At 41.4% G+C, this 15333-nt stretch overlaps 1 protein-coding gene across 4 annotated transcripts in view; it reads right to left on the minus strand.

Moving 5' to 3' along the window:
- Window positions 1-2752: 2752 nt before the first annotated feature.
- Window positions 2753-15333, minus strand: part of LOC102045936 (hook microtubule tethering protein 3) — a 94189-nt gene continuing 81608 nt past the window's right edge. For 2 of the 4 annotated variants that reach the window (XM_055698859.1, XM_055698862.1), the window contains exons 22-23: window positions 14651-14787; window positions 2753-5300 (exon numbers count right to left, since the gene is read on the minus strand). In XM_055698859.1, the coding sequence (XP_055554834.1) occupies window positions 5285-5300; window positions 14651-14787 (153 nt within the window). In that variant the 3' untranslated portion in view covers window positions 2753-5284. Of the gene's footprint in view, window positions 14788-15333 lie in introns of all 4 variants that reach the window. The other 2 variants (XM_055698861.1, XM_055698860.1) reach the window with 2 other exon arrangements.

The raw sequence follows: 15333 nt of genomic DNA on the forward strand, positions 1-15333 counted from the left end.
TCACCACCACTGCACCAGAGGCTGTGTCATCTCAGTACTGCGCTGTCAGCTGAGCGTGCCAGCTTTCATTCTGCTGTCAGTCTTCAGCTGCTGAGGACTGCCAAAGAGCCTTTTTGGGGGAGGGGGTTGGCAGAAGGGCTTATCGTCCTTGCCAGTATTTTGTAGCAGTCGAAGGGGTGTGCAGACTCATTTGAGAGTGCTGGGGAACAAGCCCCACCGGCCTGTCCATGGAGTTGCACTAATTCTGTTTGTAGTTTGTGATCTGCTTTAGTCAGGGAGCTGGTTGGTGCTTCGGTTTGTTTTTTTCCTTTTTGGGTCAATGCCAAAGACTTGTACAAGGTGGTGTGATGAACAGTGAAAATGCATTTTAACTTCCATCCACCTCAAGGTTTATTTGCACTTGCTATGACTGCCTTCATTGATTCCCTGGGATGTGTTGGGGGTGGGGGTTAGTTGTGTTTTAGGATTTCCTCCCCGCCTCCCTTCGGAAGGGTTTGTAAGACTTTCCTTCTTGGTGTAGAGTTGTGCTCCCAAGTAGCTTGTGAGTAACTTGGCCCAGAAACCAAACCTCTAGACATGTGCACGTTGCAGTTTTGAGATGCTTGTCTGCGGGGAAGGAGTAAAGGCAACTCTCTTGTTACCAGCCAGAAGGCCCAGGTGGCAGAGATGCTCCACTGCCTCCTGGGGCTCTGGGAGCACCCGAAATGGGGAAGCAGTGGATACATCTGGTGTGTGAAGAGTTTTCCAGTTACATCACTTCATGTTCCTTTGCTCTTCCCTGGCATACCTGACATTCACTTCTGGATCCACCTGCTTTGCCAAATAAATGGGGCTCCCTGCTGCTCTGAGGCCATTTTATTCTCCTAGCTCCTCAGGAAAGGGAACTGCGTATGCGTGCCTAGCACTGGTGGAAGCTCCGCGCTGCTGTGCTGTCGTGTCCTGTGCTGAAGCACAGTGTGGCTCTGCCCTCGGCCGCAAGGACTGCAGCCCCGCTGGTCTGCTGGCTCCTGCCTGCGGAGCACGGTGGGGTGCACACGTTCTGGGCTCTGCTTTGCTGCACAAAGGGTCGAGACAGGCCAATGCACGCAGAGATTGATTTGCAGGTATTCACGTGCGCAGCATAGCGCTCAGAGTTACTTGTGGGCAAAAAAATCTGAAAGGGGGAACTGTGAAAAGGAACCGTGCGGCTTCTCACTTGTGCTTCCGCCACGTGTCCTTTTAACACAGCAGCAGCTGCTGCCTCCCGCAAGAACATCTAATGCAGCACAAGGATAAACACATTTGGGATACAGTGGTGAAAGCAGCCCCTGCAGCTGTGAGGTGTGTCGGAGAGGCACCAGTGGGAGGCATCCTGCAGTGCTGCCTCTTCTCTGTTGGGCCAGCATCTGTGAAGGGGTAAGGTGGCCACAGTTCCCCCTGACACCCTGTGGGGCATAAAGGAGGGGGTACATGGCATAGGGAGGTGACCATGGCCTTGCAGGACTTGATGTGGAGGAGCTAGAGGGATGGGGAAGGGAGGGCAGAGGCAGGAACAAGGGATTGTGATGCAGGTCTCAGAGCAGGGCTGGGGTAGGGTAGGGGGTGGACTGGGACGGAAAAAAGTACAGCAAAAGGAAAAAGCAGCTGGCAATGGGGGAAAAATGATAGGACAAGAGAGGGGATGGTGGTTGGGGGCAGGAGATGCTGCAGTAATGACCAAGGTGAAGAGGAGCAACTGAGGGAGGCAGAGGACTGGAGTGAGCACTACCACCTGGAGGTGAAGCTCTGGGAACTCCCATGTCCACCTTACACTGCCTGTGGCTTGGGAGACTTCTGGGGTTCTCCTGCCCTCCCCAGCCAGCAAACACCTCACCCCAGCTGTGCCCCCAGCCCCGTGGGCTCTCCCACTACCACCACAGCCATGCTGCTGGGGCTGAGCTGGCACCAGGGATGCAGGCAGGGGATGCTCCCGGTTTTGCTCTTTTCCTTCTACAAAGCAGCCCCTGAAAGGCGGTGGCAGGATCTTCCTGCATCCTTCTCAGCCCCAGCACCATCCATGACGCCAAAAGGCTCACTGTTTCTTGCATGCTGCTACCTTCTCGTTCACAACTAGCAACGTTTATGCATGTCTGACAGCACCTTATCCTCCCACCCCAGATGGCAAAGCTGCTTATCAGCACACGAAGGAAGGACAGATGTTTCTGTCCCTATTAGCAGCGGTTTTCCCCCCACCTTTAGCTACCTCTGCAGATAAACTTCCATCAGCCAGAGAAAACGTCTTTGTCTGTTCAGCCTTGGCCCTTTAAGAGGCAAACCATGTCGGGCAGCTCTTGCTGTGATGGGGCAGCCACATGCGAAGCCTCCCAGCAGAAGTGAGGTGGTTTGTGGTTTCTGGTGTCCTCCCTGCTGCTACGTACCTGCCACCCACCCTCCCCTGCACAGCCCCAGAAAATGTGTGTCCAAGATGCCATTCGTGTATGTAGGAATCAGACAGCCCAGGTGTAGCCATACTTTGTAAAAAGTCCTCCGTTTTTTTCCCCGGCAGTCAGTAGTGACTGATTCAAAGTGTATTCAAGGGCAAGGTTTGCATTATCCATGTCATTCCCACTCCACTGAGGTCCCCGTTGGTCACTGCCTGGCTGCAACAGCTCCCACCAGCTACCGTCATCGCACACAGCAGAACAGCACTCCAGGCTCACATCAGTAACTGTGACCTGGACTGTGCGCTGGCCTCATTTTATAACCAGGTACCAAATAAAGGAAAACAAGCACCTACATTTTATATAAGCATTTATTTACAACTTGTTTAACAACTGTACACTCTTCTGTCACCTTGGAAGCATTAGTGTATTTGACTGGGAAAAAATATGAAAACTTTTGATTCCAATTATCGTTACTGAGTATTTTTTTTTGTCTATATACAGATATGTATATTAACACTGCTACCATGACAATCTGGTAGTTACACAATTTGTAGATGAACTGAAATGGGAAATTAATGTTTTGACACAGTAAGTATCCATTCTTTTACAGAAAATGTATCACTAGCAACTTTACAAATAGTTACTTTGATAATTGATCAACACAATTCAGGACTGTCAAACAAGCTGCTATTAAAAAAATAAGAGTTTTCTATGCAGCACAAATGAAGTTAGTACATCAGAGACATGCTGGAGATCACCTCTGAGCTGTGAGCTTGCAATCACTTCATGACAGAGATGCTAGGCTAATCTAACTACAGCAGCCAGCCCGCTCGCTGGAACTTACTGGCTCCACCTGACATCTCTCTATTGCATTAGCGAACTCAGTTTTGGCCAAGCTAAACACACTGACACACAAACATCTTCAGGCTCAAGAACAACTGATACTTAGTCTCTAATTTGCACAGATCACTTGCTCAGCTCCACTGTGGGACACCTTGCAGGCAGGTACATGAAAACACAGACATCCCCTCCTGCCCTGCACAGAACCCCTGACCTCGGGGCTCCTGCACCCAACTGTCTTGGGGCAGGATGCTGTCCCAGCCAGAGCAGCACTTGCAAATGAGAAACAAATCATGCCTTTAACACTCAACAAAAAGGAATTTTTCTAAGAATGCTCGCCCTGAACATGTAAGAAGGGATCAATGGCTAGGACCTGGAAAGACACAAATCCTTTAGCCCTCTGTTGGTCTCAGTCTGATGAAAGTGCTGCTGTCTCTGCTGCAGGGATACCCGGCCGGTCGCTACCAGACACAGCAGGCACCATGATCCCCAGGGACTGAACACGTGCAGTGGTGCAGCTCTGCCCAGAGCCCCACTTGACAGGCCAGGGACGAGGCGTGCGCTGGTTTCTGTGACCAGAAGTGACTGCAGAGACTAGTGCACACAATATTCCTCCAGCATGGGAGTGCTCACATGGAAAACAGGGCTGGTAGTTACGCTGTGGCCTGAATAAGCAAAACCGTTCTTGGAGTAAGCAGAGTACATATGCGGTTACATTTTTGCAGGATTAAGATCCAAGTGAGCAAGAATGGGGTTTCTCTGCAACCAGACTTCAGCCAAACCACTTAACAGTACTCATCATTCAGACTCTCTTCAGATTTTCCAGCAACTCCTATGGCTTCGAAGCCCCCTTTCCCATTCATTACATACTAACTCCTATACAATAAACTTCTTAACTTCGAACACTACAGCACCCCATCGTATTCTGAATCTTGCCAGTACTGGATGTCCAATACAAAACAAAGATACAGTAGTACAAATGTGCAGATATTTAAGAATATTAAATAAGTAGCTTTTTAAATTAATATAGGCAGTACAAAGCATTTTGAGTTACACTGTCTACATATGGCAAATCTTATAGCTAGACTTCATAATACAAAGAAACAGCCAAGCTAGTGCAATTGGAAATTAAATAGCTAAGACTGCTATAAGGAGAAGAAAAGAAAAAAAAAAAATAGTACAGGTGAAAGATAAATGACCCAAAGTATAAACTGGCAAGGACAGTCTGCATGATACTGAAAGTGTAGACTGCTTTCATACTTATCTCCATTCGCGTTCTTTCCTCAGATTGTTTTAACAATTGTACACAGACTTGGAAAAAAAATTTCTGAAAGGAACTGACAACACAGCTAAAATGTAGAGGAAAATACAACAGCCAAACACTACTGTGTATATACATAGTAAGGAAGCAGGCAGTGTCTGAACAAAATACCACCCGGTAGTTTGCCTGGCTCGGAGATTATCAGATGAACCTTGCCTGGTTTTCTAAGGAAGATGGGAAGCCAAGCAGCAATTCCTTAGTCATTTCTCCTGGTAAGACACCTCCTTCGCTTTGCTTTAATTATTTAAAGATTCAAAGTGGATCCTTTAAGGGTACAGGTGCTTTGAAATTTTAACAGTAACCAAAAGATGTTTCTAGGAACTCATTAAGACTAGATTTTTATAGTTCAGTATAGGAAAAAGTTGCAGGAAGTCTGTGTGTTAATACTGTTAATCAGAATTAAATAAAGTGGACAGGTGGAAATAAAAATGGAGAGCTGACAATGCTCTGTCAGTTTGCAGAACGCCTCCTGTTGAGTTCTGAATACTGGATTTCCTCTCTCCTAGCCTCATAGGAGACTTTTTGTGAAGAGAAAGAGTAAATGCAAGTGGGAAATGGGAAAGCCACTCCCCAGGATGGTAAGCTTCTCTGCAAGTAGATCTCCCTTTGAAATCAGATGGCCATGAGTCTTAAGTGTAGAACTGGTTAAGTTTTGATTATGTAGTCTGGACAGAAAAGCAAGTCATGCACTGAACAGTCCCTGTTACAATAATGCTGCAGGTCATGCAACCACATCACTGCAAATAAAAGAATAAAGAAGAAAGTTAAAAAGCAGATAACATATTACCTTTAAAAAAACCCAGAGCACAGAACAGGTATTTTTCAGAGCAGTTTAGTAAGGCTGTTTCTACTTAAGAGTCGTGCAAATTCATGGGGAAAACCCCTTGCCAGAGCCACTCTTCAAATTAACAGGAAGGTTACATGCCAGTAATTGTAAAGAGCAGCAAAACAGCCTTAAACAATACCTAAATTTAGACATAATTCAGAAAAATTTAAAACAATTCTGAGTAAAGCCCTTCAAGGCACCATTCTCAATTAACACAGCTACGGAAGAAGTACACAGCAGTGAAAACATCTCAGGCATTCCTGCTGTCTGTGAGTACAACAGTTAAAAAAATCAAAGCAATATAAAGTGAAAGGTGCCTGTCCAGTACTGCGTGTGGTTATATATTAGAGGACAATCAGGGTCATAATGACTCTGAGCCTTTGAGCTCTGAGCACAATTCAAAGACTTTTAAGTGTTTGTTTCGTCAAAGCTCATCCTGTGTGTGAGGCTACAACAGCATCACTGCCACACTACACTGGTAAGTTCTATTCATTGCATGAGAATACAGTTTCGAATTGCAAGAACGTTATATGTATTCTTGTTGAAATAAGCCGAGTAGAAGCCACTGAGCAGTCCCAAAGAGAACATCACAATGCTGTGGAAGTGAATCTAAGTTTGGAAGAGAACTGGAGAGGCTGGCATATTTCTCCATCCTTGCTGATGCGCTCTCTTCTTCTTTGGCCAGTCTAATTGGAACGGAATGCTTTACAAACCAGCTACAGTGATTTCAGCTTCCACAAGTAACACAAATATCCCCGCACAGCATGGCACAGCACTACCTGCTTGTTCTCATTTTCACATTGCACTCACTGTGATTGATACTGCAAAGAGCAAAATGGCTTCACCAGACCGAAATCAAAGCATGCAAACTGTTTCTCTCCCCACTTCCTCCTTCCTAGTATTGCACTGGTCAAAAATGAGGGCAAATCCAGGTTAAATAGATAAAGTATTTATAGCTGAACTCGAGGACTTACTGAAAAAAAATATCTGCCTTTCTGTAAGTCCTGCAGCTTGCACATCCCTCTTTTCCTTCTCATCACCAACACAGAATACAAGCCATAGTTGAAAACCAAATAGACATAAAGCAAATGAAATAAAATTTTTAAAAATTAACACTTTCAACACATTCAAAGACCTTGAGAGTGTATTTGAGCAATCATAGTCTGTTAAGCTTGCATGGCACTGCTGGGGTGCATAAAGTTACAGAAATCAGAGTTAATAATGTGATGATCACTGTAGTTAGTCTATTAAAAAAAACATTCAAGCTATATAAGCATGTATCTATGCTATAGTGCGTAAATCAATATAGTCTACTCTGTTAGTCTCACCTGGCTGTAACTTAGTTCAGACGTTACTTAGTAGCACTTCAAGTGTCCTGTTGCACATAAATGGAGATGACATTGAGGTTTTGCTTTGAGTCAACAGTACTTTTGAGAGGTCTTGTAAACTCAGGACAGTGTATCCTCTTTCAAGGATGCAACAAATTCATCTGACAGTGTTGTTTCCTGACTAGAAATTCTAATCATCACAGAAAAAATTTCTGTCAATTTCTTTCTCTTGGAGAACTCCTCAAAAATAATGTATTTTAAAGCTACCTGTTGAGGCAACACTTCAGAAGACAGAGATGCAAGACATGAGGGTAAATTCACTCAGCATAATCTGTCATTGCTTCTGCAGCATCTTCAGAAAGAGACAGTTAATGCAGCAGATGATGTGTCTATAGAGGAGTGACTTTCTCCTACTTCTTTCCTTTGCCAATCCAAAATATTCCCGCTACAAGTGAAGGTTCATTGTCAGCCTGAGGGATTGTTTCTTCGTGACGCATTTCCCTTCAACATTCAGGGCCTAATCCCATTAGCTCTACTTCATTACAAGTGGTTATCTGTCCCTTAAAAGTCTTCCTTAACTTCTCACTGACGTCTTGTTTCTTCAACACACAGGCACGACTGGGACAACCCCAGCACATCGAAGCCACAGAAGGGACGGCAGCCTTTTTCATTAACCTAGCCAGCTGGGGGGTACCTACCAACACAGGAACTTCGAATTCAGGGCGCTGCTCACCCCTAAAAAACCCGCCCACAAAAAAACCCATGTCCTCTCTGAGCAACTACTTTTTTCCTGTTCAATCTAGGTTTGATCCTAAAGTGAATCAGGCTTTCTGCAGCCAAGACCCTGCTGTCCATAAGCAGTACTTTCTAACGCCACCACCAACACTATCAGACCAATGCAGTCTACTCACTTTCCAGGTCCAACACCAGACACTCTTCCCAAAATACTTCTGCTTTGAAATAATTGCTTCCAGATTTCTCTTTCTGCAGATTTCCTAGCTTCATTACCTAGCTTTAACTGCTAAAGTTTGTTCTTTCTGCACCTATTCTGTCTTTCTCCATGGTATTTCCTTGAGATTTTTTTAAAGGAGCAAAGGCTCAACCAAGAATCCACTTTGCATTTTCTTAACTCTTACAACCAGAGAATACAAGGTGGACTATAAATTCTAAGAACAGTGCCCTTATAATGTCATGCTTATAACTATGCAAAGTTCTGAGGGATACTGCTAAATAAAAGCTTCAAAATCTCTCTCAAAACCTCCAGTACCTCCATGGAATAGGTTTACTCTCCTGCATGCTTTGGTGACTGAGAACTATGTTCTCCGTTTCACAGAATTTTAAATTGCATAATGAATGTTATATTCAAATCCAATTTAAAAGTCTGATGGTTTCACTATAACTATTGTATATAAATATTACAACAGTTGGGATTTTCTTAAAATTCTGCTCATTTTCATAAGCATGCTAACAATTGGCTTTTATGTTGATTTTCTCTTCTCTTAACATTAGGGATAATCATTAGGGATTCAAGTTTCATTTGCAGAATAAGCTATCCTATACCTGTGGAAACAATTGCTTTTGCAGTATTTCAGATTTGTGCTATCTTACAGTAGTTAACAGCTCTTCGAAGTGCTGACAAATGACTACTTTTGTAATGATTAGAATAACTGTTCCTCCTTCTGAAACGTGATACTCTTTTAACTTATTCATCTGATAGTAAAGGACCTTTCTAATGTGAAGCAATGAATAAAGGCACCAACAGCCAAGAAAGGCTTCCCAGCTGTCCTGGATTTCCCTCTATTAGCAATATTTTTCATGTTGTATGGATCAGTCTGTGAGATCCAAAGCAACAAGGCAGCAGCAAGAATTTTTTATCTGACAAACGGAACCTGCTTTCAGTCTGGAATTGACACGCAGTGCAACAGAGACTGCACAATACGCAGTCTTCCAAATGACTTTATGCACACAGCAAACAGCAGCAGAGGAAATTCCTCACTTGCCACCAGAACCAGCTAACGCAGACATCTGCTTCAGGACAGTCCTGCATTACCTTGGCAAGGCCTAAAGGTGAAGGTTAGAATCTAGGGCCATAGCAAAGTTCACAGCAAAACCACCCCTCCACAACTAATAGGCAAGGACTTCAATTGTCATGAGCTCCTGCTGACCCACTGGCTACAACCTGAAACCAGATCAATTTGCCTGGGAAGCTGCCTCGGCTGTACTGCCCAGTGCTGCCTCGGTGCCCCACAGGACTTTACGGTTTGCCATGTTTCCTAGAACTCCTCAGTCAACAGTCATTTATTACCTAATTCAACGAGCTGATACATGTAAAAAAATTAACTTTGTGGTCCAGTATTTCAACAAATCCACAGAAGTCAAGTCAATAAAAAACAGGACAGAGTTATTACGTCCTCAACATCTCCGAATGGTACAATGAAGCCGGCAGCAGAGTCAAAATCTCCGGGGCCTCACTGTACCACATGGATGAAGTCTGAAGTTGCTGTGGCTGATAACGATAGCTTCTGCCTTATTCACATAGGTAAAGCCTTTAATACTTAATCAACTGCAATTCAAAATTAATTACCACCCCACCGTGCCCAGCTCCAAAAGCTCAGGTTCTGTTTCATTGTTTTCAAATTAACACCAAAAAGCAAAATGGTGAAAGACATACTGCTCTTCAGAGTTTTGTACTTAAATAGTTGCTTGCATCAGTCTCCTCCACCTCCAAGCTGAAGAAGTCATCCCTTATTTTTACTTTCAGCCTGCAGAGTCACTGACAGGCTTCTGCTCCTTTTTTGGACTTCCAGAGGGAGCAAGGCAAGGTAATCGGTCATGCCAGGACAAGTTCTTCATTCCTTGAAAGTAACAAACTGGAGGTATGGCTAGAATCCTACCTAGAATCTGGTATCTGCCACAAGCCAATAATATGGTTTGGCTTGTAGAGATGTTCTGAGTGCAAGTGTGATTCGTTATTTGCTCCTGCACTCACCTATGAGATAATGCAAGACTACACTTCCTCCTGTTGAAAGGCACAAAGTCCAAACGCAGCGTTCTTCCCCATAGAGAAGGGAGCTAGACTGCTCAGATTTATGAGGGGACATGTGCCTGGGCTGTGTTGCAGTTTGTATCAAAACCTCTTTCACTCAATGTCTTGTTTACCTGATCTTTACATTTAAATTGTTATATATAATGATTCACCTCTTCATTTTCACAGAATGCTAAATGTATCATACTGCCAGCATCAGCTGGTTGTTGTTTCAAGGAAGGGCTTCTGAAAAGGTTTCTTTATAAGTACTTGATTTCCTGAGATCACATTCCAGACATAATCCAGCTACTGAACTATTCTGTAGGTGACACTGCTGAAGTATGACTACTTGGCTTAGAGGAAAAAACACCACTTGAAAGTATTTCCTGACAGAGTAACCTCTTTTAGCTGTTTATTTGCACAATACCAGTGAGGAAAATGCCTGCAAAATTTGCTAAACTTCGTTTGGAGGTACCAAAGTTCATCCATACAATATTACTGAAGAACACAGAATCCCCATTCTATTTAAAACATGTGCAAAAATCTGTAAGAAGTCAGTATGCCACAGCTGACTTTGAGTGCAAAAATACATCCCTCATCAATCCTTGCGAACGGTACAAATGTTGGACAAGAATAAAAACCTCTACAAAATGAGTAAAATTCAGGTACTGTTTTGCTTCATAAGAAAAAGAAAAATTAGACATATTCAGGACAGTCTTTCTCCAAATCACTAACTAGAAGAAAATCAAGCGGTGAAATGAAAATATTTTTGTTACCAAATCTACATAAAATGTCAAGACATCAAGACAATTAAATCCACTTAGAATCAGCCAGGAAGCTGCTAAGTGGATAGTCTCATATACTAGACTGAGGAAAAACTGAGGAAAAGCAAAAGCTACTTACACATGTTAAAATACCAAAGACTTTAAAAGCGCAAAATACTTTTAAATTTTCTTGACAGCTTGCATGTATCACTTACTATTTAAGAGCATCATAAAGCAGTAAAAGGAACAGTCACTGTTAATTCTTTCATAAACAATTAATATAAAATCACTGGTGGTCCTTACATGAATAAAAAGCCACAGAAAACTTGCAGAAGCATTGCCGTTACATCAAGTGACATCAGAACAGGACAAGATTACCATTTGGTTATTTCCAAGGATATAATGAAAAGCATCTTGTAGCTATTAAATATTTACTTCACTTTACAAGATATAAAGCTGTGTGCTCTAGTAATTCATCTTCTTTTGCACTGTGGTGGAACACACAACCTTTAAATTAGATTGTTCCAATTTTCACAGCACTTGAAAAATACGTGTTATGATCCAAGTGGTTATGTGTTGCTATCATGAAAACGGAGAACCTGAATATTTTATTCTGTAATGTCTGATCAGATATGCTAACAACTTAACTCCCCACCGAAGTGTATGAACTGAACTGCAGACACATCCTTTAAGACCAGAAACTAAGCCTCAGCTCTGAATGCTGAAAATATTAATCTATTTAACTGTTATCTTTTATTGGCATTAATTAAATCTGTCAGAAAGATTATTCTGGGTGGATCCCCAGCACAGTGGTCAGGAACATACTCTCATGAACTCTTCAGCTGTTCTATCAGTAAAGAAACTTTTATCTTTAAGCTCTGTAGTCTGTAGGGGTTTTTTCTGTAGTGCATCAGGAAAGGATATAGCATTGGTTTAGTAATTACCACTACCATTTTGATGTAAAAATGGTCTTTGTTGCCCCTGAAAAAGTGTTCCTAAAAGCTTATTAGAAGAATCTAAACTACTGAGATAATTCTGTTTTACACGGATTTTTTGCTTATATTTTTTTAATACTGAAGATAAGACAAATAGACCTCACTCACTGGTAGCTTGTCTATACATGTGCTTATTCCCTGAAGTCACACTACGAACCCCTTCTTCTTCTTAATACCACACTACTTCCAGAGCTACATAACAAGCAAAGAAAATAATGAAGCTTAACGTTTTCAATAAGAAGCTGTTCCTGTGAGAGAGAAGGTTTATGATGTTTACCACCTGCACTCATCCACACCCAAAGATTAAGAATTTATATCTGCAGCAAATAATAGAAGTAAAATGTTGAAGAACAAGGAACTAAAATTCCTGATGATTACCATTACAAGACAGAACAAATGACTTACTGGAACTGGATAGCAAAAAGTGTATTTTTAGATTCTTCAACGCAAATTCTGGGAAATACCAGAATTTCTACAAGTTTGTGAATTCTCAAAAGACAAAATGCTTGTTCAATCTTACCTAAAAATTACTATGTGCAATAAAGCACAGATTAATATTAGCCTTGTTTTGCTGTTTTGCTCTCTAATGCAAGTACATATTCTTGAAGGGAACTATGGAAAACACTTCAGTGCCTTATCTTAGGGGAAAAGGACAGACCAACCAGAACTACAACGCAGAACATAAAAGCCAACAACCACCAAGCAGTAAAAAGAAGTCATGAGAGACAGGAAAGCAAAAGCTAAAAACGAGTCTTCTAATGAGCATCTGTTCATCTCCTAACCATTAGGGGCATTTGCCCATCATCAAAACTTTGGAGGCAAAATGGCAAAACAAATGTTAAAATAATAAAAGCTAGAGGTTTTATTCTAGTGTGTAGGTTTTGTTCAGGTTATTTTAGACCTCCACTTAATCAACAGCAACAGGAAATTAAATTATTAGACAAAATTAAGAGATAACACTTCACATCAATGTCCTGGTATTCTTCGCTTTCACAAATAGGCTTTGGCAGGTAACAGACAGAGCCAGCCAGATTAAAATAAAAATGGAGCTTTAGGTATTCTTAGGTTCTTTCTCTGGGTGATATAAAATGCTGTAATCTCAAACAGGAACATCAAATTTTCTCAGAGGAGCAATCTTATTCACTCCTGTTCACACATGGCATGTGGTAAAAGAGTTCTTCAAATTACTAGAATGGATTGCACAATAAGATCAGTAAAAGACATCCTTCACGGACTGTGGTCATCTTGCCAGATAACACATATGACTTCTTGTCCCTTTAGTATTCTGTATCTCAGACAGCAAAATGAGTATCACCTCCCTGAGCTACAGAAATCGTCCTACACTTCCCTTACATTGTTACCTTTCTGCACACAAGAAGGTATTTTCACTAGCTTATCTAATCTTGCAATAACCCAGACTCGTCATACCTTGAAGAAGCAAAGAGAATTTTTAGAAAATCATTTTTTTTCTAAATGTGAGGCATAGTAGACAAACCTATATGCAATTAATAAACTTCAACATCTGTTTTCATATTACTGGGGGGGTGTAGGAGGGGGTACAGAACTGATAAAATTTTTCAGACTCATACTGAATGCATTTCTTGGCCTAGATTAAAATATATGATGTACTTGAGGATAAAACAGTACCTCAAAGTGTCATTCACCTGTTCTTTACCCTTTAATCTAGGTGTGCTTCTTTGAATTACCCTTTGCTCATTATACCCAAGTTGTGAATTAACACAGACCTTCAGATGATTAATAAATGCTAGTACGTCTTTTCTCTAATAATATTCATGAAAGAATGTCTTCACTTGGGAGGCCATTAAAATAAGGTAAAAGTAAATTTATAAACCAGACGGCATGTATGTTAGGGTCCCAACAGTCTCTAAATGAAAAAATGCTTAAAACTGAATCACTGCAAGATGTATGTACATGAAACTTTCAACTCAGGTCAATACTCAGGTCCTCTGTGTCCATCCATTCTTTGACAAAAATGATACGGAGAGCACAGAATTAGTCAGGAAAAAGGCAGAACTCTGTAGGAACAGAACTTAAATTAAGCATAGGGGCCACCACTAACTCCACTGATCAATGTGAAGGTGCTAAAATGACTGATGTAGAAATAACCAGCTACACACTAAAAAGGCAGTACAACGAATCACAATCAATTTCCAGCAAAGCCTGCAACAAACTCACCTGAAGGCACTGGTACCGTTAGTAAGGCAACTGATACAACTGTACCCTGAATCAACATACTAAAAGCAAGACTTTTAGTAGCGGATGACAACTAGTATACAATAACATCAACAATATTAATCAGGGCCTTGATCCATTATGTACTGTTCATCCATAATTATAAAATTTTAAAACAAATGACCTCTTTAAAAGGATGATGCAGTAACGTATTAGAGCATTCTAAATATTTCTCAATGTCTTTATAATATGTATTTAAGCATACACTTGATCAAGAAGAGCAGAACAAACCATTTGAAAATTGTCAGCTCTGCCAGCAAAAGAGGTAACACCACTAGATAAAGAAAAACCTGAAAAAAACCCCATCCTACTTCCCTATTACATGCCAAGAATAAAAGCAAACTTTGCATGTAGGAGTTAAAAAAAAAATAAAATTGCTGTTAATATTTTTAGTAGCAAATACATTTCACAATGGTATTATATACTAATTTTGTGTTTCTGTAATGAGTTTTCAGCATTTTTCTGAAGCAACAGGTTAGCACATGAAATAAAAAGCCTAATTCCCTTTGAACAACGACAGTCTTATAAAGCGTAACAACCCTTATAGGCACAAATTTATCAACCGTGACAGGAAATTCACATTGTTACACAGCCCATATGAAGCTTTTCATAAGAGACCAGGCTTCATACAAATAAGATTATACAGCACTCCTCCAGATGTTTTCAAAACTTTGGCACATTCAAAAAATGCACAGAGAGAGATTGACTCCAAAAAATATATGCAAAGGGCAATACAGAACAATGAGAACCATAATAAAACCCTTTCCTGAACTGTAAAATAATAGTAGTGGAGAAAGAGAAAGGATGCTGGCTGATTTTCCTTGAATGTTGTCACTTGCAACAGAAGTGGCCTGGATCACAGGGCAGTTTTCTTTCTAAGGGCAAGGCTTCTCTACCTTGCTGTTGCTGGCTGGACATGACCAGGGTAAGATCTCCTTGTGCTCGTGGCTTGCCTCTGTCTAGCCAGGAAGGACTGTCCTGAGCCTGTACTAGCCAGTCTATCTTCTGCTGCTTTTTTATGCAGAGTCATTCCCTATGGACAAAGAGAAACTTCTCAGTGAATACCAACACATAACACTGAACAACTTTACTCATTTACATTGTCTTTATTATCTCCCTCTTCACCAACACTAAGCTACTTTGCATTTCAAACATGAAGCACCATATTTTCAAGGATTAAGCTAAGATATTCTTAATTCTTTGTGTGTTGTTTTTGGCGGGTTTTTTTCCTCTCTCCCCCCCATCGTTGTCTGGGTTTGGAGTAACTGGTGAAAAGCAGGACCCCCAGTGTCCCAGATCTGAACACAGATTCTCCAAATAAACACGTGTTAACTGACTGGACCAGTCTCTCCAATGAGAAGTGCTTCCCCTCTCCACTCTGCTCCCCTTCAGCATGTTGAGCTAGAAGCGTACTTTTCTTCTGAAAATAATTAAAGTATTGTCATCCTCTGTGAAAATACCAGCTCATATGGCAGGAGAACATTTTGAGAAAAAGTATGTTTTCAGCAGGAGTAAATGCAAGGAGGAAATGAGGGAAGCTGTGATGAATTATGTACAAACGCAGAAGCTAATTAGAGAA

Source organism: Falco cherrug, chromosome Z (assembly GCF_023634085.1).
Source record: "Falco cherrug isolate bFalChe1 chromosome Z, bFalChe1.pri, whole genome shotgun sequence".
NCBI classification, from domain to species: Eukaryota; Metazoa; Chordata; class Aves; order Falconiformes; family Falconidae; genus Falco; species Falco cherrug.